We start from the raw sequence: 23,968 nt of genomic DNA, 5'->3' as shown, positions 1-23,968 counted from the left end.
CACCCCCTGAAAAGGTTGGAAATGCAAGGGGGTGTTTCTAGTTGCTGTAATTACAGGAGGGTGTGACTGCCATCTGTGCTCTGGGTTCTGTAATTCATATCCTGCAAAAAGAACAACTTCCTCCCACACATTGCGGAGTCCCCCCACCTCTCATCCCATGTTGAGAAATATAGGGTGACCCATTACCACGCCTGGGCTCTTTTCGTAGTAACTCATTTCCCAGCCAACTCTATGAGTGGCGGTGGCAATCTCACTTAAATGACTCTGCTTTTAGTTTGTCAAGTCACTTTTTGAATTTCCATTTTGGCATATCTGTATTCTATTTTTAGAACTTTAGTTAGAAAAGGTTATGTTATGTTGGATACAAGTGGAAAATACAGTCATCTTTAGGTGGCCAAATTTTTTGACAGAACTAATTTCCAAATGTAGACTGCCATTAAAAACATTTAAGTGTATGATATAACCTTTTAAATAATTTCAGGTTTTTAAAGAATGCATTTCTGTAATCGGCTGTGGCATGACATATAACTTATTGGCAAAATTTCAAATATTTTGATATCTGGTCATTAAATCTTGCCCATGTCTATGATTTATAAATGAATCACAAATGCCACAACTAAGCAGAAGCAAAAAAGTAAAATGCAGCCTATGAATTATATCACAAATAAATAAAAAAATACTGTATTCCTTTAAACAAATGTACTTTAAAGAGCTTTATAACTCAAAGCAAGATATGCGAGATGGTTTAAGGAGAGGTTGCAATTTTGCAACAGGAAGTCTGTACAGCTCCTCCAGCCAGTAGCTGTGAAGGAAATACCTGTGTCTCAGAAACTTGTTTCCATGTGTTCATGACACTTTTGCATCCAGGCCCCATTATTTACAAAGTTATGCATTTTGCAAGCTCACAGTACCTTATTCCTCATAATTATGAATGCATGCGATGACATTTCATCCTTTCATGTGAAAATTCTAAGCTTCATTGTAAAATAAATGTTAAGACTTGAAAATTGGCCTACAATTTGAAATGAAAGGATCAAAAATGTCAGACATTGCAGAATACTGGTTCCTAATAGAGCTCTTTTTATTTGTTCACTGTTCTTCAGTCATTTTTGTTGGTTTGTTACAAAATGTAGTCTTGACTCTTTATTTAAACAGTACTTAAGCTAAACTGTTCATGCCATGCAAAAATAACATTTTATGCACTTTTTTTGGGGAGGGCTTCCCATTTTTTTAGTTCACAGGCATTATTAACCGCATTTTTAAGAAACAAGTTTTTTTTTTTTTTTTTTCAATTTATTGCTTTTGTAACTAGTCACATGCTGGTTTCACGTGTGGGACAATAACCTGTGTCTCCTGGGTTGGAATGAATTTCTGGCGCAAACAAGTGATTTTCCATCTTGCACCCTTCTTGACTACTGTCCTTTTTGACTTCACTCACAGCATGGTAAATGTCTTGCCTACAGTTGTGACCTGTGTCCTGCAGGGAGGAAGAGCCCACACTGCCCTCTTCTCTTAAAGGGTCTCTCCCATCACTAGGCTTATCTGCAAAGCAATTTGAGCTGGAGTCCACCTGCTTCTCCTCTCTTGCCCCTGGGAGCTCTAAGAAGTCTTCGTCTTCACCAGTATCTATTTCAGTGAAGCTCCTCCTCTCTCTTGAAGAGAAAGGGAACAGTTTCTGCTTGGGAAACCCGGGGGGCAGCCCTTTGGAAGGTCCCTGACAAGGCGCTGAAACCTCAGTGCCCAGCAAGGGTCTGTCTCCCTGGGAGGGGCTTTCTTCTAAGAGGATGGTACTGATGTGCTGTGGGGTGGTGAGCGAAAAGTCAGCTGTTGTGACTGGCAGTGGCCTGGCTGTGCTGGGAGGGGTCTGTGGTGCACTGCCTCTATTTTCCTTAAAGTTCACTTTGAGGGATCTGGACTTTAGTGGGTTGCTGCCTTTTAGAGAGCTCTTAGGACTGTCGGTGGCATTGTCAGACTGCAAAGGACTATGTAGCCCACACTGAGAGCCACTGGCATTGAGGTTCACAGTTATGTCGACTGGGGCATACTCCAGCATGCCATCCCTGGCAGCAGGCCCTTTCTCTCTGGATAGAGTTAGAAACGGGGGGCCCCTAGCTCTTTGGTGCTCTTCTGTCCCTGGGAGGTCGGTTGGGAACTTCATCTGCAAGTGAGAGGCAGAGGGCGGCGGCAGTGGCGATCTCTCTGTCTCTGTGAAGTCGGTGGCACAGCTGGTGAAGCTGTCGATGCTGGAGGTGCTCTTCATGTCCACAATGACCTCGGTCTGTGCCACGGCCAGCTGCTCCTGTGGACACACCACTTCTTCCATTTCGATCTCTTCTTCATATGCAGATGGCCTCTCAGGCTTTTCTTGGCAGTCTGGGTTTGGGTGAGAATGAGGCTGTGTCTTGGTGATTTCATTGTATAGCATCTCCAGTTTCTGGGCACTCAGATGCTGTGGGCTGGAGGAAGACGTGTTGTTCAGCTGCTCGTGGGAGTCTTTTTGGCTAACCTCCTGGTACTTATTCTCGAAAGACTTGTTGGAGCTTGTTTCTGACAGAGCCTTCCTGGCCCACTTCCACCGGCTTGGCGACAGGTGATTATCGTCCGCGGAGTCCTTTGTGTTGGCGGACTCTCCGGCCTTCTCAACAGCCACATCTATCAGTTCCATACTTCGAGCAAAGGCATCTTTTAAGTTCATAGAAACAATGCTTCCGTTCCTTTTGGCCCGCTCAAGAGCTTCCCTCCTTTTAATTGCTTTCTCTTGGCGTTTCTGCTCCTTGTAAAACTCAGAAAAATTGTTCACAATAATTGGGATAGGAAGGGCAATAACCAGAACCCCAGCAATACAGCACAGGCCTCCCACAATTTTCCCTAGTAATGTTTTAGGGTAAATGTCACCATAGCCGACAGTGGTCATGGTGATGGTGGCCCACCAAAATGATGCAGGGATACTGGTGAACTTGGTAGCATCTTCATCCTTCTCAGCAAAAAATACCAGGCTGGAAAATATCATTATCCCCATGGCCAGAAACAATATCAACAAGCCCAATTCATTGTAACTCCGCCTAAGGGTGAAACCCAGAGACTGCAGGCCTGTCGAATGCCTGGCGAGTTTCAGGATCCTGAGGATGCGCATGATTCGGAAGATCTGGACCACGCGCCTCACGTTTTGGAACTGCAGCACGCTCTTGTTGGACTCCGTGAGAAAAATGGTGACATAGTATGGCAAGATGGCCAGCAAATCAATGACATTCAGTGGGCCTTTGAAGAACTTCCATTTATTTGGTGAGGATAAGAATCGCAAAAGGTACTCCATGGTAAACCAGGCAATACACACAGCCTCCACGTGTGCTAACTGACGGTTGTCATTGAGTTGTCCAAATTCATCCGTTTCCTGCAGCTCCGGCAGCGTGTTGAGAGACAAAGCAATGGTGGAAAGCACGATGAACAGGATAGACACGATGGCCAGGATCTGGAAAAGAGAAAAGTCCAAGTCAGCAAATCCTCTTAGTTGCTTAGGCAGCTAGGAGACAGTTGGGTTGGTGATTCTTTAACTAATATGGAATGCTCCAAGTTCTTCCAAGAAGATTATAAGAAGGTAACTTTTCAACTTAAAATTCCCTAACTAACACAAATCCTTCACTTAGAAGCCTAATGTATATTTAAATTCCATTCCCCCCTCCACACTCATTGTTCTTAGGAACATGTGTATGGGCATCCACCATTTGGATGACGGCCACATATGGCTGGAATAGTTTTTGGGGGAGTAATTATCTCTCCTTTCTTAGTTATCTGTAATTTTTCTGTCTTAACCACCTGGTTTGTGCTTCGTTAAGGGAATTGTCTGACATGTCACATACGCTACACAGAATCGATGATCACTAGGAATTTCATTCTACAATTAAAAATATAAACTCAGACCGACACCTGAAGAGAGAACATGGCACTCAGTACAACAATGCTTCTTCTAAGAACAGATACTATTCACGTGGCAAGCACTGACATCAGAACCAAGTCAGTATGGTCTTTGTCCTCGGATGTGTGGACTTCTGGCCAGCATCATGTGGAAAGGGAAGATTATATGCTAACTTCACAGAGTGCAGGAAGGTTTCATAAAGAAGAGTTTGAAGAACATCCCTGATGATTTCAGTGCAGGACTGACATTCCAGGGGGCGTGATGTCAGACATGGAAGGAAAGAGGAAGAGCTTAGAATGAAGTAAGGAGAGGACTAGTGACTGGGTTTTAGAGTCAGGCAGTCTGAGCTCTGACCCTGGCTTTACCACTTATTGGGTGACCTTGGGCAAGTTATTTAACCTCTCTGTCTCAAAGCACAGATCTGTCGAACAAAGGCAACAATCATAGCTACTTCGCAGCTGTTATAAAAATTAAGTGGTACACAGACATCACTAAATAAATGAAATGATCCAGAACTGCAGTCTGGAAGGACAAAGGCCAAGGACAGGTATGTGGAATATCTGTAAAGCCATATAGGACATAGATAGCCCAAGTGGGGATTTTCTCACCAAATCCAAGTGTTCTAGATTTATGGGGCAAGCAGAAGGATGAAGATTTGAGGGTAAGGCAAAGGAAGTGCTTCTTTGCTTAAATTGTGTATTTAGTATACTCAATTCTTGGTGGAGCAGGAAACCTCTCTTACCTAGATTAGGTCTGGCTTGGTTTCATCTGACCTTTGCCAGTGACCTTGGGAGGTGTCATTGGTTTCAGTTACCATATGTAGCACTGAGAAAAATATTCTGAAGTGACTGTTTCATTTAGAGATTGAGCATCTAGTAAACATTTCAAAGGGCAGTGATTAGACACTTTGACACCACACAGCTCAGTACACATTAGATTGTTAAAAAATTAGTTTACATCAGGACTTCTTACTTCTTCCTCCCTGCATTTTCTTCTTTTTAATATCTCTAAATTTCTCCACTTCTGGGTTATTCTCCTTTCACTTCCTCCTTTCTCCTCTTATGCCTCCTTTACTTTTTTTTTTTTTTTTGCAGTGGGGTGAGGCGGGAAAGGTCTTGCTCTGTCATCCAGGCTGGAGTGCAGTGGTGCAATCTTGGCTCACTAGCTCGCTGCAACCTCTGCCTCCCAGGCTCAAGCGATCCTCTGGCCTTGACCTCAGACACCTGAGTAGCTGGGACTACAGGTATGCACCACATGCCCAGCTAAATTTTTTTGTATTTTTAGTAGATACGGGGTTTCGCCCTGCTGCCCAGGCTGGTCTTGTGATCCACCTGCCTTGGCCTCCCAAAGTGCTGGGAGCCACTGTGCCTGGCCCCTTTATATCTTTCATTGTTTTCTTCTTCCTCTTCTTCCAGCTTCCATCTTTCCTCCTTAAATTGCTATAAAGTGAAACAATAGTATAATGCATTTCAGAATGTGTTGTAGAGTAAATAAAGATTTATGGACCTTTAACTTAAAGTGCAGTGTTTTATTATTAGTGTTTTATACTTTTTTTTCTTAGAACTAGGTTAAATACTTTCTACTTGAGAGTACTTCAGAATTTTCTTTAAAAATATGGATCAGTGAATCACAATAGAAAAATAAAGGTCCTCTTTAACTCATCTAAGAGGTTGTGAAGGCTAAAGTTAGAAACTCCCTTGAGAAGATTTAGATAAATCCCTGGCTAATAGATTCATATGGTTTTTAAAGGCAAGTTGGGAATGCTCACCTTGAGTCCCTACCCTCAGAAGCCAATGGCAGGGTAACATGTGCAATATTCTGCCACTAAAATATTCCTGAAAAATCAGTGCTCAGATCCCATCCATTCCTATGCTCTTATCATAAGGAACCAAGATATTTTTTTGGGAGGTCACGCTGTTGCTAATACATCTTTGGGCATTTTAAGTATTGGGATTACTGCCATTCTTCTTGTACTGACAATCCATACTCTAGATTTTCCACATCTAATCTGTTCATTTGTTAATTTTGAATGCATTTTACTGATGTGTGTTTATCACTTCAAAGAGAGGGGAGAAGTAGAAATACAAATGAATCCATTCTATTGTCTTCCACCTTTTGGCAAAGGAGATAAAGTGAAAGGTCCAAGGGGGCCTTCAGTCCTTGATTCCACAATCAGAGCTAGACTGTAGGTCACTTTTCTTCTGCAGCTAATTTTGGGAAATGATGATGAAACATAGTAGAGTCCTGCTGTAGTCTATTCTCTAGTTGACCACAGCTTAACAAATATGACCACTTTAACACTTGGAAATTTAGCATATGCACAACAGGACTTAGGGCACATTCTTGAAGACAAATAGTTACTAAAGGAAAAACTAATCGTTCAAGCCCTTAGCCATTCCACATTCACGTTAAAGAGAACCACAGATACTGAAGCGCATTATTATCTGTCTCATGTTAAAATACAATTTGTCAAGACCCATTTGCTCTCAGTTTAGAGGAAGGACTTATTTTAAACATCTTGTGAAGCTTGGAGTTCTCCCAGAAAGACAGCACTTTAGATAAATGATTCAATAAATACCAAGGTGATGTGTGGTGCAATGAGCCAAATGCAAGTTTATTGTCTCGTTGTAGAGTTTTTTTTTTTTAACACAGTAAATATAATAAATGTGAAATTTTGCTTTAAGCTTGAGGATGCACTTCAAAACATGAATATTGACTTTATAGCAAGCTCTTATGGCACTTATATGGCAAGCCAGGTCTCACTAACACAGGCCTCCACAACAATTGTTTCAGCGCTGACTGAGTGGTTAAGTTATATACTAAAAGCTGAAAGAGCCAATGCCCTTATATAAAGGTTGGAGTGTAACAAAAGCCCACCAAGAGTTTTGCCCAGGCCTTTCCTGGGCCTTGAAGCATGACAAGATAATGAAGGAATTCTTAACAGGACCTGTTTAGGATTAAACAAGTTTTATTTGGGGTCTAAGGAAACTCCCCAGGTCTTCACAAACAAGTTTTCTGGGGGTCTGAAGGAACTCCCCAAACTTCTGTGATTTAGCAGGAGACAAGGGTAACCACCCCAGCACCTGGACCCATTTAGATTAGGTAAATTTACTGAGGCTCCAGAGGAGGGTCTTCAGGACTCAGGCCTTTGTTACAGATTAAAAGAAGTTAATCACTTAGGTCTTTAGATGAATGCACACTTACACGTAGACATATAGCTTAGAAGGTATATAAGCTCTGGAAAACTTTATAATTTTGAGTTGGTCTGGGGATAATTTCCAGGCCTTCTCCCTGTACCTGGTTACAGAAATAAACTCTCTCCTTTCCCAGTTCCTCTGCATTTCATTATTGGGCCATGAGAATAAGCAGCCTCACCCTTGGTTTGGTCCGGGAACACTTAGATATTGCTTCACTTACCACAGCCATTCACAGGTTAGAGTCTCACTGTCTCAGGTGTTTTTTTTTCTGTTTGTTTTTCAGACAGTGTCTGGCTCTGTTGCCCAGGCTGGAGTGCAGTGGCACAATCTTGGCTCACTGCAACCTCCACCTCCCAGACATAAGTGATTCTTGTGCCTCAGCCTCCCAAGTAGCTGGGAATACAGGTGTGCACCACCATGCCCAGCTAATTTTTGTATTTTTAGTAGCAACAGCGTTTCACCACGTTGGCCAGGCTGGTCTCAAACGCCTGGCCTCAAGTTGATCCACCCACCTGGGCCTCTCAAAGTGGTGGGATTACAGGCATAAGTCACCATGCCCCACCTGCCTCAGGTTTTTAATCCCTTTCACTTCCAACAACTGACCTCTAGAGCTGGCAGGAGTGAACTATTTCAGCTCTAGCAAACAGAATTATGTGTAAAAATCACAAGCATTCTTATACACTAATAATAGACAAACAGAGAGCCAAATCATGAGTGAACTTCCATTCACAACTGCTTCAAAGAGAATGAAATACCTAGGAATCCAACTTACAAGGGACGTGAAGGACCTCTTCAAGGAGAACTACAAACCACTGCTCAATGAAATAGAAGAGGACACAAACAAATGGAAGAACATTCCATGCTCATGGATAGGAAGAATCAATATCGTGAAAATGGCCATACTGCCCAAGGCAATTTATAGACTCAATGCCATCCCCATCAAGCTACCAATGACTTTCTTCACAGAATTGGAAAAAACTACTTTAAAGTTCATATGGAACCAAAAAAGAGCCCCCATTGCCAAGTCAATCCTAAGCCAAAAGAACAAAGCTGGAGGCATCATGCTACTTGACTTCAAACTATACTACAAGTCTACAGTAACCAAAACAGCATGGTACTGGTACCAAAACAGAGATATAGATCAATGGAAGAGAACAGAGCCCTCAGAAATAATACCACACATCTACAATTATCTGATCTTTGACAAACCTGACAAAAACAAGAAATGGGGAAAGGATTCCCTATTTAACAAATGGTGCTGGGAAAACTGGCTGGCCATATGTAGAAAGCTGAAACTGGATCCCTTCCTTACCCCTTATACAAAAATTAATTCAAGATTGACTAAAGACTTAAATGTTAGACCTAAAACCATAAAAACCCTAGAAGAAAACCCAGGCAATACCATTCAGGACATAGGCATGGGCAAGGACTTCATGTCTAAAACACCAAAAGCAATGGCAACAAAAGCCAAAATTGACAAATGGGATCTAATTAAACTAAAGAGCTTCTGCACAGCAAAAGAAACTACCATCAGAGTGAACAGGCAACCTACAGAATGGGAGAAAATTTTTGCAACCTACTCATCTGACAAAGGGCTAATATCCAGAATCTACAATGAACTCAAACAAATTTACAAGAAAAAAACAAACAACCCCATCAACAAGTGGGTGAAGGATATGAACAGACACTTCTCAAAAGAAGACATTTATGCAGCCAAAAAACACATGACAAAATGCTCATCATCACTGGCCATCAGAGAAATGCAAATCAAAACCACAATGAGATACCATCTCACACCAGATAGAATGGTGATCATTAAAAAGTCAGGAAACAACAGGTGCTGGAGAGGATGTGGAGAAATAGGAACACTTTTACACTGTTGGTGGGACCATTGGGGAAGTCAGTGTGGTGATTCCTCAGGGATCTAGAACTAGAAATACCATTTGATCCAGCCCTCCCATTACTGGGTATATACCCAAAGGATTATAAATCATGCTGCTATAAAGACATATGCACACGTATCTTTATTGTGGCACTATTAACAATAGCAAAGACCTGGAACCAACCCAAATGTCCAACAATGATAGACTAGATTAAGAAAATATGGCACCTATACACCATGGAATACTATGCAGCCATAAAAAATGATGAGTTCATGTCCTTTGTAGGGACACAGATGAAGCTGGAAACGATCATTCTCAGCAAACTATCACAAGGACAAAAAACCAAATATTGCATGTTCTCACTCATAGGTGGGAATTGAACAATGAGAACACTTGGACACAGGAAAGGGGACATCACACACTGGGGCCTGTTATGGGGTGGGGGGATGGGGGAGGGATAGCATTAGGAGATATACCTAATGTAAATGATGAGTTAATGGGTGCAGCACACCAACATGGTACATGTATACATATGTAACAAACCTGCACGTTGTGCACATGTACCCTAGAACTTAAAGTATAATAATAAAAAAAGAAATAAAAAAAATTAGGTGTGTATATGGCCAGGGAAGTGGAAATTCCAAACAGTTAACTGCGTGATGTTGGTTAAACCCTTTGGAAATTTGGATTAGGTCATCTGCAAGGTCACTTAACCTCTAACATTTGGTGATTCTCTGTCTAAACTAAAACATTTTACTAATTCCAGTCATGTCTGTCAACCAAACCCAGGACAAGTCACAGCTGATGCTGTCATTTTAGTTGAACGTCCAAAGTAAATTTTTGTTACATAATGAGTAAAACATTCAAAAGAGAAGACTGAAAAATAATTGAGCTGTGTATGTTCTAAGCATTTAGTTACTGGGAATAGACATTCTTTCTGGATACAACCTTTTTTCCCCCTTGAATCACCTGGATGATTACGTTATTTCTTCACTTAGGCACAGACATTCGCAGGATCACAGGGAGTTCAGAAGAGGGCTCCCAGCATTCGCATTAGTAGAGACCAACATTGGTTGTATTGATTTCTGTTTGTGGGAGGAAGTAAAGCAGCCGGAGACCTGCCTCAATTGAACCAGCTTGTTGATTTTAGTCCTTTGAAGATAATGGACGTTTTGCGGTGGAAAGAAGCACAGGACCAGCAATTCAAACACATGGTTCTACCTCTGCTTGCTGCATGCAGAAGCCAGGTCCCTCTCTGAGCTTCAGTTCTCTCATCTGCAAAATGAGGTGCCTCATGCTTGCCTCAGCTGCCTCAGAGGGTTATTAAGGCTCAAACTGGATCATGCACATGAAAGCATCCTGCCAAGTGCAGAATGTGATACGTGTAAGAAATGCTGGAGATGTGTTTGAAAAGTGCCTGTAGCCAGCACTGGGAAACAATAAAAAAACAACTGTTTATCTCCCAGTTAAATACAATTCCAGAACTATTTAGTGCTCATTTTTAACACTTTCAAACACATTCACTTAAGCAATGGTTTGCATGACAAACCTAGACAATTGAATCTTTTTTTCCTTAGGACTGAACTATCTAGTTTGCCAATGTTTATTAAAGAGTTAAACTGAGGTTTCTCCAGGTGAACTTGACCTGTCTCATGTCTTAAAATATGTTTTTTTATAAAACTGTGTGTGTGTGTGTGTGTGTGTGTGTGTTCCATGTAATTGAAATTAAAGCCCCACAGGAAAGTAATAAAAGGTCATAAAAATGTGAACTTAAGAATGCTGTATATTCCATTTAATAAATGTATATTTGCAAACATAATTTGTTAAACTACCACATACACATACATACAACATCTTAGATATGTGGAGATCTAGAACAAAATAAGAAAGTGGAGGTGGCTCATGCCTGTAACCCCAGCACTTTGGGAGGCCAAGGTGCACGGATCACTTGAGGTGAGGAGTTCGAGACCAGCCTGGCCAACATTGTGAAAACTTGTCTCTACCAAAAAATTAAAAAAAATTAGTCAGGTGTAGTTACGTGTGCCTGTAGTCCCACCTACTTGGGAGGCTGAAGCATGAGAATCACTTGAACCCAGGAAACGGAGATTGGAGTGAGCTGAGATTGCGTCACCGCACTCCAGCCTGGGTGACAGAGGAAGAGTCTGTCTCAAAAAAAAAAAAAAAAAAAAGAAAGAAAGTGGAAAGAAGTCCTCACTTTTCTCCTTATCAGTTTTCTAGCTCTTTGAAAAGATAATTCATGAAAACCTGAGGGAGAAAAAACAGATTTTGAATACTTGGAGTGTTTTGAATTTTTACACCAGGGTATTTATGGCTCTATTCAGATTCTATAACACTCTTCTTTTTCCTGTTGGAAAAGTGTTTTATTTGGTCTCAGGATAATGCTAATCATAAATCTTTTTTTAGAGGGAGGCCTTAAAGGATTCATAGAGGTTTCTACATAGAAAAGGGATAAAGGGCATTACAGACTGAGGAAAACGGTGGGCAAAGGCTTTGAAGCCCAAAAGATGATGGGTTGCTTAGAAAATTCCAAGTACTTTTGTGTGGCTGGGGCATCCATAAAGAGGCATGACACATAGGGGTTTGTGATTATTTCAGGACTGCTGCATATAAGGAGACTGAGGAAAACGGTGGGCAAAGTCTTTGAAGCCCAAAAGATGATGGCTTGCTCAGAAAATTCCAAGTACTTTTGTGCGGCTGGGGCATCCATAAAGAGGCATGACACATAGGGGTTTGTGATTATTTCAGGACTGCTGCATATAAGGGTATAGGCTGTAAACTGGTCAATTCCAGAAAGAACCCATCAAGAGAGTATAATGTGAATGATGCCTCTATCTTTTGTGCAGTGCACAACTTGCACAACCAATTGCGAGAGCCTTGATTTCAGAGAATTGAGTAGTGTGGTGTGGTTGAATGCAGGAAGAGGCACAGAAAAGAGTGGGAGGCCAGTGCAGTGGCTCACGCCTGTAATCCCAGCACTTTGGGAGGCCAAGGCTGGTGGGTCATCTGTGGTCAGGAGTTCAAGACCAGCCTGACCAACACAGTGAAACCCCATCTCTACTAAAAATACAAAAATTAGCCAGGCATTGTGTCATGTGCTTGTAATCCCAACTACTCGGGAGGCTGAGGCAGGAGAATCGCTTGAACCTGGGAGGTGGAGGTTGTAGTGAGCCAAGATCGCACCACTGCACTCCAGCCTGAGCGACACAGAAAGATTCCATCTCAAAAGAAAAAAAAAAAAAGAAAGAAAGAAAAGAAAAGAGTGGGGGTGAGACATTTCTGGAGAGTTGGATGATGGACAAATTCTGAAGGGCACTCGGTGTAGTGATGAAGACTTTGATGCGCCTCCTTCTATAGACCAGTTTTCCTCAAGGTGTGGTCCCCAGAACAACAGCATCAGGTCAGCAGCACTGGCTTTATGTGGTAACTTGCTGGAAAGGCTAATTCTCTGGCCCCACTCCATGCCTCCTGGATCAGAAACTCCAGGGAAAGTCCCAGCAATCTGTGTTTTAACAAGTTCTCCAGGTGATTCTGATGCTTGCCAAAGCTTGAGGACGCTGCTGTAAGGAGTAAAAACCATTCAAGGAATTCAGGCAAGGCGAAGCTATGCTCAGATTTGCATTTCACAAAGATTACTGACTGCAATGCATAGGACTGATGGGGGGCTCAGAGTGCAGCTGAAGATAAGGCAATATATTTTTAATGCCATGGCAGCAGCAAAGGGAAAGAAGGGGATACATTATACAAATATATATGAAGTAGAATCTCGACCCTGCTTGCTATGGAGATAAAAGGATCTAGGACTTCCCACGTTTATGATAAAATTTACCAGGAAGATTGAGTAGCTCCAACAAATCTCCACTATTATCTTATAGATGTAGAAAGATAGTGATCCTTGACTTAAATCATCATTTATCTTTCTAAATAATATTTCCGTATGTTAAGAAAAGCTAATGGATGCTGGGCTTAATATCTAAGTCATGGGATGATCTGTGAGCAAACCACCATGGCACACGTTTACCTATGTAACTAACATGCATATCCTACACATGTATCCCTGAACTTAAAAGCTGGATATAAAAAAATGATAAAATGAAAATAATAAACATGAACACATTTTAACTAGATTTTATAAGTTGAGAGCAAGATAAAGTTTATGTGTTCTGGAAAAAATATTTCCTCTTGTTAAAGAGTATTCTAATAAGAACTTTAGGCTATGAAATTTCTCTTAGAGTTAAACATTTCTTTCTCTTTTTCCTTCAACGTTTATTTTAAGTTGTTGGGTACATGTGCAGGATGTGCAGATTTGTTACATAGGTAAATGTGGTTTGCTGCACAGATCAACCCATCACCTAGGTATTAAGCCCAGCATCCCTTAGCTATTCTTCCTGATGCTCTCCCTCCCCCAACCCCCAGCCCTGACAGGCCCCAGTGTGTGTTGTTCCCCACAAGGTGTCCGTGTGTTCTCATTGTTCGGCTCCTACTCATAAGTAAGAATGTGTGGTGTTTGTTTTTTTGTTCCTAAGTTACTTTGCTGAGGATTAACGGCTTCCAGCTCCATCCATGTCCCTGCAAAGGTCATGATCTCGTTCCTTTTTATGGCTGCATAGTATTCCATGGTGTATATGTACCACATTTTCTTTATCCAGTCTATCACCATTGATGGGCATTTGGGTTGATTTCATGTCTTTGCTACCGTGAATAGTGCTGCCATGAATATACTTGTGCATGTATTTTTACAATAGAGTGATTTATATTACTTTGCATATAAACCCAGTAATGGGATTACTGGATCAAATAGTATTTCTGCCTCTAGATCTTTGAGGAATCACCACACTGCCTTCCACAATGGTTGAACTAATTTACATGCCCACCAACAGTGTGAAAGCGTTCCCTTTTCTCCACAATTTCGCCAGTTTGGTATCTCATTGTGGTTTTGATTTGCATTTCTTTAATGATCAGTGATGTTGAGCTTTTTCTCCATATGTTTAAACATTCCTCTTTTAAACAACAGTTCATTGGTACATGAGAAAATGATGAGATAAATACTATATTATTTACCAGACCATTCTTCTTTTATAAAATTGTATCTTAAGTGTACATTCTGAAATCACACAGGGAGAAGACCAGTTTAAGGACCTATTTATACTAGCTGTCCCCTGAAAGCATACTCATTTGTTGAATTATTTCTCTGCCACTCCAACTTCCAATTTCTGCAAGGAAGTCTTCTAAATTTCCAGAATTAAAGTGCCATTAAAAGCTGGCTTTGTTCCTTGGACACCTAGTCGGCTTCATCATCTCATCTATCACCATTAACAGAGAATTGCAGGGATTTATTTCCACCATTATCCCCATATCTAAAGACCATGTCCCAGCAGCTTGAAAGAAAGAAAAAACAAAAGCCATAATGCAATGCAATCATTTTTCCTTTTAATGAGTCTCTGCAGTAAACCTCTTTTGAAAAGTACTTTTGGGGTCAGCATCATTAAGACCACATTACACAATGCCAGAAAATAGAATATATGGACGGTCATGCTGAAATGGAGTGGTTCTGCCAATGGAAAGTCAGATGGGAGCCAAATCCAGCCGTGACTGCAGAGAGCTTGTGTGATCCACTTTATATCTGCTGTTATGGGAGGCTGCTCTGCGTTCCAGGGCCCTATGAACAGTAGTGTCTCACTGAATCTTCTGTTGCAAGCATGACAGGTGTTCTTCCTGTCATGAAGCTAAGCATCACAGACAAGGGCCTTTCATTGAGTCCTATTTAGCCTGTTTGGGCAGCAACCACCAAGGACTCATAATTTGAATGGGCCCAAGCACTTCTGTATTTATCAGAGACTGAGGAGGTGTTTATTGGGCAGAGAGACCCTGTTTTTTATAGCTGTCTGATGCGGACATTTTCTGCAATCACATAGACACATTCTATTATCTGCTCCTGGGTTCTGTTATGAGGGCTGCATAAGGCCTTGCCATTCAAAATGTGGTTCTTCAATCTTTAGCATCACCTGGGAACAGATTAGAAATGCAGAATCTCAGGCCCCACCCCAGGCCCACTGAATCAGAATCTGCATTTTAGCAAGATTCTCAAATGATTCATATGTGCATTTAAATTTGAGAGGCACTAACCTCAGACATAAATATATGCCACTTAAAAAAAATCAGAATTGGAGGTTCTCCTATACCGTTTTAACCAGCGGATCTCAGTTCTGGGGACAGGAATGGATTCTCATGGGCTATGGGGCTTTTCAACACTGTTTAGAGGTTCTGGGATGGGTGGGTGTAATTAGCTAGAAAAAAACCTTGGAGATGATGCTGAAGTGGTCTCTAATTCCACCCTGACCTCCTCTCCCAGCCTGTGCTTGACACCAATTGCTTTAAACACTTTCACGTAACACAATTCAACTTGGTAGTTGAAAGAATGCTGGATTTTGAGTCAGATGACTTGACCCTCATCCTGGTTCTGTATTACAGAATTAACTGCATGACCTGAGTCAAGACACGGAGACTGTTTCTTCATCCACAGACTGGTGCTAGTCATGACAATTACATTTATAGTAGTAGGATGTAGTGCTGAAATGATATAATGCATGTGAAGATGTTTTGGAAGTTTGACATTTCAGTATAAATGCCAATTTTTAATGATAATTAATTACATTTTTAAAATAAATGAACTAAAGAGTTTGGGCAGAATTATTAACTACTATATAATGTTAGGGGTAGAAGAACTTTATCCTTATTACGTCCTGTTTGACATTAGTGCCTCCTTTCTTATGTAATTGCCAGTTAGCCCATTTCTGTGCATGTTGCTGCCTGATTTCAATAAGTTTGGTGGAGATAAATATATAGTCTGTAAACCAAAAATAAAATTCTAAGCCCCCCAACCAATTGAATGGACCACCCCCGACTCCTTGACTAAGGGCATTCTAAATTAACCTGAAAAGCTATTTCAGGCCATGATGGGAAGTGGGGGTCGGACATGCCTCACTATTCACTCCACCCTTTGGAATTCAGGGACAGCTGACCAGCATATAACATTAAAGCAGAGACCTTAAGACTGACAAAGCAGACTCTGTAGCAATAAGATACCAACATGACAGATAGCAGGCCCTAAAATAAATCTAAGTGTTTTACCCCAAAACATATTTCTTTGGCATATTTTAAAATGGCCCTACAAAGCTGTCTTTTGTGGGTAAAATCTGCATTGTGTAGAGAATTCCTTTCCATTTCTAGGTCTCCTGCCAACCCCCCTTATCCAAGAGAGAATTAACCAAGAGTCAGGTACCTTTTTAAGTCTGATAAGAAACACAATCTATTCTTTCTGAAGCCTCCTACCTGAAGGCTTCATCTGCATAATAAAAACCTTCCTCTCCACAACCCTTTATCTTAACTCAGACAGTCCCTTCTATTGATTCCAGGTTTTTAGACAAACTCTTTCAACCAACTGGCAATCAGGAAATCTTTGAATCCACCTATGACCTGGAAGCTCCCCCACCCCCCAACCCCCACTGCCTGAGTTGTCCTGCCTTTCCAGACAAAACCGATGTACATCTTACATAGATTGTTTGATTCAAGTCTTATGTCTCCCTAAAACATGTAAAACCAAGCTGTAGCCCAACCACCTTGGGCACCCATTATCAGGACCTCCTGAGGCTGTGCCATGGGCATGTCCTTAACCTTGACAAAATAAGCTTCTAAACTGATTGAGACATGTTTCAGATCCTTTTTGGTTTACAGATCCCTTTGGGAAATCAGCATACTGGGTTGAATAGTGTAATGGTCTGAATGCTTATGTCCCTCCAAAGTTCATGTGTTGACACTTAACCCACAATGAAATAATACTAAGAGGTGGGGCCTTTTGGGAAGTGATTGAGACAGAGAGGGTCTACACTCATGAATGGAATTTGTGCCCTCATAACAGAGGCTGAAGAGAGCATGCCCGCCTTTTCCACCATGTCAGGACACATCAATGATGCCCCATCTTTGAAGCAAAAAGTGAGCCCTTATCAGACCCTGAATCTTCTGGAGTATTCATCACAGAATTTCCAGCCTTCAGAACTGAGAAATTAATTTCCATTGTTTATAAATCACACAGTCTAAGGTATTTTGTTATAGCAGCAGGAATGGACTAAGGTAAATGACATCTCTCCAGAATTCTTGTACATCCAAAAGCTCAGAGTGTGATCTTATTTGGAAACGGGGTCTTTGCAGATGTCATTAGTTATGACGAGGTCATATTCAGTTAGGATGGGCCCTAAATCCAATGACCAGTGTCCTTATAAGAAGGCCATGAGAGACACGGAGGGGCCCACAGAGGGCAGATAGCCATGTAACAACAGAGGCAGAGATTGGAGTGGTATTGCTACAAGCCAGGATTGTCAGCAACCAGCAAAATCTAGAAAAAGACAAGGAAGGACTCTTTTCTAGCACATTCGGAAGAAGCACAGCCCTGTCCATACCTTGGTTTTAGACTTCTACCTTCCAGAACTGTGAGAGAGTACCTTTGTTAGCCCGAGGAAATGAATATGGCCAGGTTATATTATTCAGTGAGAAGGTGCAGAGTTTAATGAGAGATAGAGCTAAGAACACTCACAGAGCCATTTCATACATTCCTTTCAAAAGTAAATCTAATGTCATTTGAAAAGGAGAGGAAAGTCACAGGGGTATGGAACCTTAGTCAGCAGGAAAACCAATTTAATTTGGAGAAACTAAGTTGTATTTACTGCTGGAAGTAAATAGTTATGACTTGTTAAATAGGTAATTAACACCTGGATTCTAAATAGCAGCCCAGGACAAGTTAGAACGTGTGGTCCCAGAAGCTGTAAAAATCACTTACACCAGTGGAATGAGGGAGAAATATAAATAAGGAAATACTACAAAATAACATATTAAAACAGGTTAGCAACAAGAAATTTCTCTGATGTTAGGAAATTTAAAAACCAATTTTTAAAACACTTCCTCTAGTGGTGGTTTGTAAGTTAAAGGTGCTAAGGACTTCTCATCCTGTTGTCTAGATAAACCCATGTTTACATCCGAAATACCTGTAAGTTTAACTATGTACCATACCTCATCTCTCTGCTATTCAGCTCCTAGTAAAAGCAGGTCCTGCTGAAACGTGGTGGCAGTTACCTATGTGTGGCTCATGAGAACAGCATTTTTTCACATTGTGGGTAGCAATCCATTGGTGGGTTATAAATCAATTTAATAGGCTTAATCAGCATTTTTTTAAAAAAGTGGAATAGAACAGATGAGAGTAGAACAGAAAATGTAAGGGTAAACAGTGTTTTGTAAAACGTTTGTTGATGTTTGCATGTGTATACTAAGCCATATTCCTACCCCAAATGATGATAATAGTAATTATTAAATTATAATAATTATTACACTTCGAGATTCATATGAAGGTAACATGATCCCAATGTTTCTCAAGCTGAACTTTGGATAATTTCACTCAATAAGAGAGAAGGTAGCCTACCTTCCGCACTCTGCAAAAAGGGACAGAACTCTCGCTCTTTTGACATAACTTTAGCTTAGGACTTCTACAACTTATCTACCTGTTATACCCTGTGTATACCTTATCTACAACTTACTTATATGTGCATAGTTTCTATGTTATGGTCCTATTGGTCCTTTCTTAGTTCTAACATTTGTATTTCTGATCTTTTATTTACTGCTTTTTGTATTCTGTTGCTATTTGGGTTTTGAATAAAGTAGTTTACTTCATAATATTTCCTAGGATTTAAACTGGGTTGATACATTTTCATTAATCACTAGCAAAGCTACTTAGTACTTAAATCTTCATCATAAGAAAATGCCATACATTAAATTACACCTGGTCTTTAGTGCTGTATTAGGACAGCATTTTTGTTATTATTCTATATTTTGAGACAATGTCTGGCTCGGTTACCCAGGCTGGAGTGTGGTGGCATAATCAAGGGTAACTGCAACCTCCACCTTCTGGGCTCAAGCCATCCTCCCACCTCAGCCTCAGCATCCTGAGTAGCTGGGACTACAGGTGCACACCACCACGGCCAGCTAATATATATATATTTATTTTGTAGAGAGGGAGTTTTGCCATGTTGCCCAGGCTGGTCTCAAACTCCTGGGCTCAAGTGATTTGTCTGCCTTGACCTCCCAAAGTGCTGGGATTTTAGGCATGAGCCACTGTGCCTGGCCAGGACATTATTTTAAACTTCTGATGAAATCCTTCAATATTTAAGCAAAGTTAACATTATTGATAGACTATTGATTGATATTGGTTGCTAAATATGTGGGTTTTTTTCAGTTATATGATTTGTCTCAAAATAAGAAAAAAGACCCAATTTTTGATTAGGTAAATGTTTATTGATCTTACATGACTTGAGATCTAGTGATCTTACATGACTTAAGTTATATATAACTTAAGTAATTAATTTTAAAATAATCGATTCAATAGTTTTAAACGATAATATTAGGGTATAGGTCACATTTTGCATTCAAATCTCAGTTCTATCGCTCACCTGGCTATGAGGCATCTACTCTTCAGGTAATAGAGGTGATAGCATTGAGATTAGAGCTTAAATATGTCTAGTACCTAGTAAGTGCTTTTAAATAGTGGCTAACATTGCTGCATATATTCAACAAATAGTCTTCATAGATGAAGACATACGTCTGCAATAATATCTGATTATCAAAGCAAAATTTAACTGCCAAGATATTTAGTCTACAGATAAAAATACACCGAGTATATTACGACAAATATCCAGATAATTTTCACATGTAACCTAAACATTTTCATGTTTAAATTTCTTACTTCTTATGTAGAAGTTTAAAATATTTCTGTAATTTCAAGCTAGGGATCCTCACTTGGTCGAATGCAATCAGTTTGTCAGTGGTAGACCTACATATGGTCACTCCATCACAGCCTATGGCCACGCCTTATTTCCTGTAGCCTGTCAAATATTCATCAGCTGCAAAGGGGAGGTGGCAGGTCACGTCTGAAGGATACCACACATATCTTCTCTTCTGATGATGGAAAAAACAGTGATTGTTCAGAAGCCTATCTTCTGTGTGGTACACAACTATTTTGAATCAGTCCCAGTTTAAAAACTACCCATTCCCCCCCATCCTCCCAAAAGTCTTTCTTAATCTCCATAGTGACAATTACTTCCTTCTGTGGTTTTCAGAAGCCTAGGGGTTCTTTGGATGTGCCTTGGGGGGCCACTGCTGAAAGAAGGAGAAGACTTAGTGGACAGGGCTATGGGAACTCGACTTCGGCCATGAACCAGGTGGAGCTGTTCCTCCATATAGTGCTGAAGAGGCTTAAATACGTAAAGAAGTGAAAAATTCTCATAGAAACACTTTAATGCTATGGTGTAACATATGCACGCATATAAATACATTCATTTACATATATAAACAGATGTATATCTCCTTTGGAGATGATAATACTGATAAATATTGCTAGCTGTGCTTGAAGATATGGTGGAAAAGACATATGGGTGCCCAAAAGCCCCCATTCTATTTACTCACAAATAGATGGTATTTTATTTGTGGTCACAGCTGTTGTTTGCAGAGTTGGTCACTGAGCACAGTGTTGTCTTTTAGACTTCCAGGTTTTCTAAATGCCAGGCTAGTTTTGTATATGCCAGGAATCTAAAATTTGACCTCCTAAAACAGGCAGAGGGCATGACTAAACACATTATATTACAGTAGCACATAAAACTGCAACCCAATGAGCCCCGGCTGCCGCTGGCCAGCTGCATCACATTAAATGGCCTCTAGGAGGCTGAAAGCTTTGTGCACCAGGAGAGACTGAATCATTGATTTTCTCCCTACTATTGGAGTAATATTTTATGCTTTTGAATCATTTACATAAACATAATAAAATATACAAAATTCATTTTGCCACATTATTTATAAGCTAGCTTAGAATTCCTTAAAAAGGGGAATTTTAGGAATTTTCCCAGATCCGAGTACTTACCTTAAATGCCTATTGAATATGTGTTATTTTCATCAAATTTTTATTTATGCAAATGCAATCCAACAAATACTATCTGTGGCCCTTAGGCTTTCTTTATCTTATTTTCTAAGACATTAAGCTAAGCAAAACAAATTCTAAGCTTTCTACATAAATAAAGGAGTTAACATAATAATAATAAAAAATATGCCCAGTGTCATTCCCACAACCCCATTCTCTCATTGCTTAAATAGTGTTTGCTTCCGAAAGTCTAAGCAGACAAAAGAACAAAGCACAGACAGATGATGACTTAGCACTGCTACAGAAGACACAACTTTTATGCTGCTTGATCTTTTTGCTTTAAAGTTCTTATCCTAATGATATGGTTGGGAGATTGTCAGGTACCACAGATTTGGCAGATAAATAAAGAACACCAAAATTCACAATAGAAATAGGCTGAAAGGAACTAATTTTCTGTCTGTAAAATCATGACTAGGTAGGTTGAAAATGAGAATATAATTGCCTGTTTGCATACTGGCATTCCTGATCAACCTGGGAAACACTGTGGGGCAAGTTTTATTTACCTTGGATACCCTTCAGCCTGCTTCCCCTTCTCTCTACACCTTTCACACCTCTTTGGGTCCTTTCTCTTCCCTGTCAAAATATCTGCCCAAGCAACCATTGCCTACACCTCCTGTTCTACCAACCTGATACCACTATGAGAGTCAGATTATATCTTGACCCATCAGTAGAATTCCATCATCATCAGTAGAATTTCAGGCAATGGAGATATTTTTGATTAGTGGGAGCTTTTAAATTATACCACAAAAACATTCACCTATTATACCTAGTTGTAAAGCTGATATTACTGGAAAATATATTTTGTTATAAGGGACCACCATTCTTTTAAAAATTTACCACTTAAATTATATATAACCATCTTTTTCCTTTCCCAATTTCAACACCATTGACAGAATACAAATTCTGTTTGAACTGAAACCAAAATACTGAAACCAAAATACTATGTCATGTCACATACAATTGCCAATTAAGAATATTTTAAATGGAGTTGATTTAGTGACTAGGTCTCAGGCTTTTAACTCTGGAACTTTTTCTAATTTTCAATAAAATAACCATATGCTCATTTAATAACAGCATAAATTCTCTATTATTCATATTGTCTCTTTTTGCCTTTTTAAAACATCTGAACATTGTAATAAGGGTGATATCTCACATATTAATGATTACTTTTAGTCAACTGATTATAGTATTTACTCTGTCATTCCACTGGAAGTTTATTTGATGCTAAATTCAACCTTTTGATCCTTGTTTCTCTTTGCTGTACATGAGTTTATTTCATTTTGATTTATTCACTCTTTAAATCATTTCTCAACTTTAGTACTCATCGAAAAAGCCTCACAAGGAAATGATTTCCTTCTCAGATTAATGATTTACTGTTGTTTATGTCTAGAAACTGATAGGGACAGAAGGCAAGAAAATTCTGGGGGGAAGAGGGTGGGTCTGCAGTGAGGGACCCTCAAGCCCAGAAGCCTGATACTGTGGCCCAAAATGATAAATTCCATCCCTGTTTTCCAGCTCGAATGTTGCCTTTTCTAAAATGACCCATGGCCTGCCCCATCTCCCGTCCTGTGCCCATAAAAACCTCAGGCTCAGCTGACAGAGAGAGGAGAAGCAGCTGGACATTGGAGACTAAGGTTGGACACTGGAGAGAAAAAGCTTGACTTCAGAGGGACAGCTTGATGATGTAGCTTTAGAGAGAAGTCTGGCTGGGGATGGCCAAACTTCATGGGAAGAATACCTTCCTGCTCTGTCCCCTTTTTAGCTCCCCTTCCTGCTGAGAGCCACTTTCATTAGCAATAGAATCTCCCACATTTACCGTCTTCATTCAATTCATTCATGTGACCTCATTCCTCCTGGATGCCAGATAAGAACTTGGGTGCCAGGAGTGCAGATGCAAAAGGCTGTCACGCTGAACCTACACTGAGCTATTAACACTTAAGCTGTCCACGGACAGTAAAGTTAAAACAGCACTGTAGCACTCCTTCTGGGGCTTCAGGGGTTACAGACACCACCCTCAGATGCTGCTGCGGGGCTCCCGTGGAGTTTTGCTCCTGCTGGTGCCTAAAAGCTCTCACCCTGGCTCCTCTCACCTGTGCTCCCCATCCCATGAGGGGGTGGAACACAGCGGGACCAAGCAAGTGGAGTCTGCTCCTGCCACCAGTGAAGTGGCTAGCTAGTTCCTGCATCTGTGCACTCCAGTTCCTGCCCACGAAGGGGTCAGGGAAATATCCTGCCTCAAAAATCTCCCTGATAATCAATAATCTTTTATATTTAGCCAATCTTTTCCAAAAGCATGTGGGAGAAAAAGTGATTTAAAATTAACCCTTAATATAAACAAATTAATATCATTTTGCATATGATATCAGTGAGCTCCCAAGATCTCCTGGATCCACTCCATGGATCTCCTGGCTTAGAAATGGTCTCCTGAGACCAGTTCCACATTTCCAAATTCTTCTGTGATATTTTCACTTACAAATCAATTGGTCCCTCTAGCCTTACAAATGGTTGAAAAAGGAAACTCATGATGTTGCTTTCTATTCTACCTTCCTGCAAAGAATCCTTTCTGATTTTTCTTTTCTTTCCTTTTTTCTTTTTTTTTTTTTGAGACAGATTCTTATTCCATTGCCCAGGCTGGAGTGCAGTGGCACAATCTCTGATCACTGCAAGCTCTGCCTCCCAGGTTCATGCCATTATCCTGCCTCAGCCTCCTGACTAGCTGGGACTACAGGTGCCCACCACCACGCCTGGCTAATTTTTTGTATTTTTAAGAGAGACGGGGTTTCACTGCATTAGCCAGGATGGTCTCAATCTCCTGACCTCATGATCCGCCTGCCTCAGCCTCCCAAAGTGCTGGGATTACAGGCATGAGCCACTGTGTCTGGCACCAGATTTTTCTATTTCTGTTTAAAATACTGCCTTTATTTCATTTTTCCACTTGGAAATT

General features: G+C 40.6%; 1 protein-coding gene across 1 annotated transcript in view; it reads right to left on the bottom strand.

Moving 5' to 3' along the window:
* Positions 1–1,060: 1,060 nt before the first annotated feature.
* KCNB2 (potassium voltage-gated channel subfamily B member 2) overlaps positions 1,061–23,968 on the bottom strand; it is a 399,812-nt gene continuing 376,904 nt past the window's right edge. Inside the window, exon 3 of the mRNA XM_032759840.2 lies at positions 1,061–3,469. Coding sequence (XP_032615731.1) covers positions 1,313–3,469 — 2,157 coding nt within the window. The 3' untranslated portion in view covers positions 1,061–1,312. The remainder of the gene's footprint in view (positions 3,470–23,968) is intronic.

Source organism: Hylobates moloch, unplaced genomic scaffold (assembly GCF_009828535.3).
Source record: "Hylobates moloch isolate HMO894 unplaced genomic scaffold, HMol_V3 SCAFFOLD_9, whole genome shotgun sequence".
Lineage (NCBI taxonomy): Eukaryota > Metazoa > Chordata > Mammalia > Primates > Hylobatidae > Hylobates > Hylobates moloch.
This window is presented reverse-complemented; position numbering and strand designations above follow the sequence as displayed.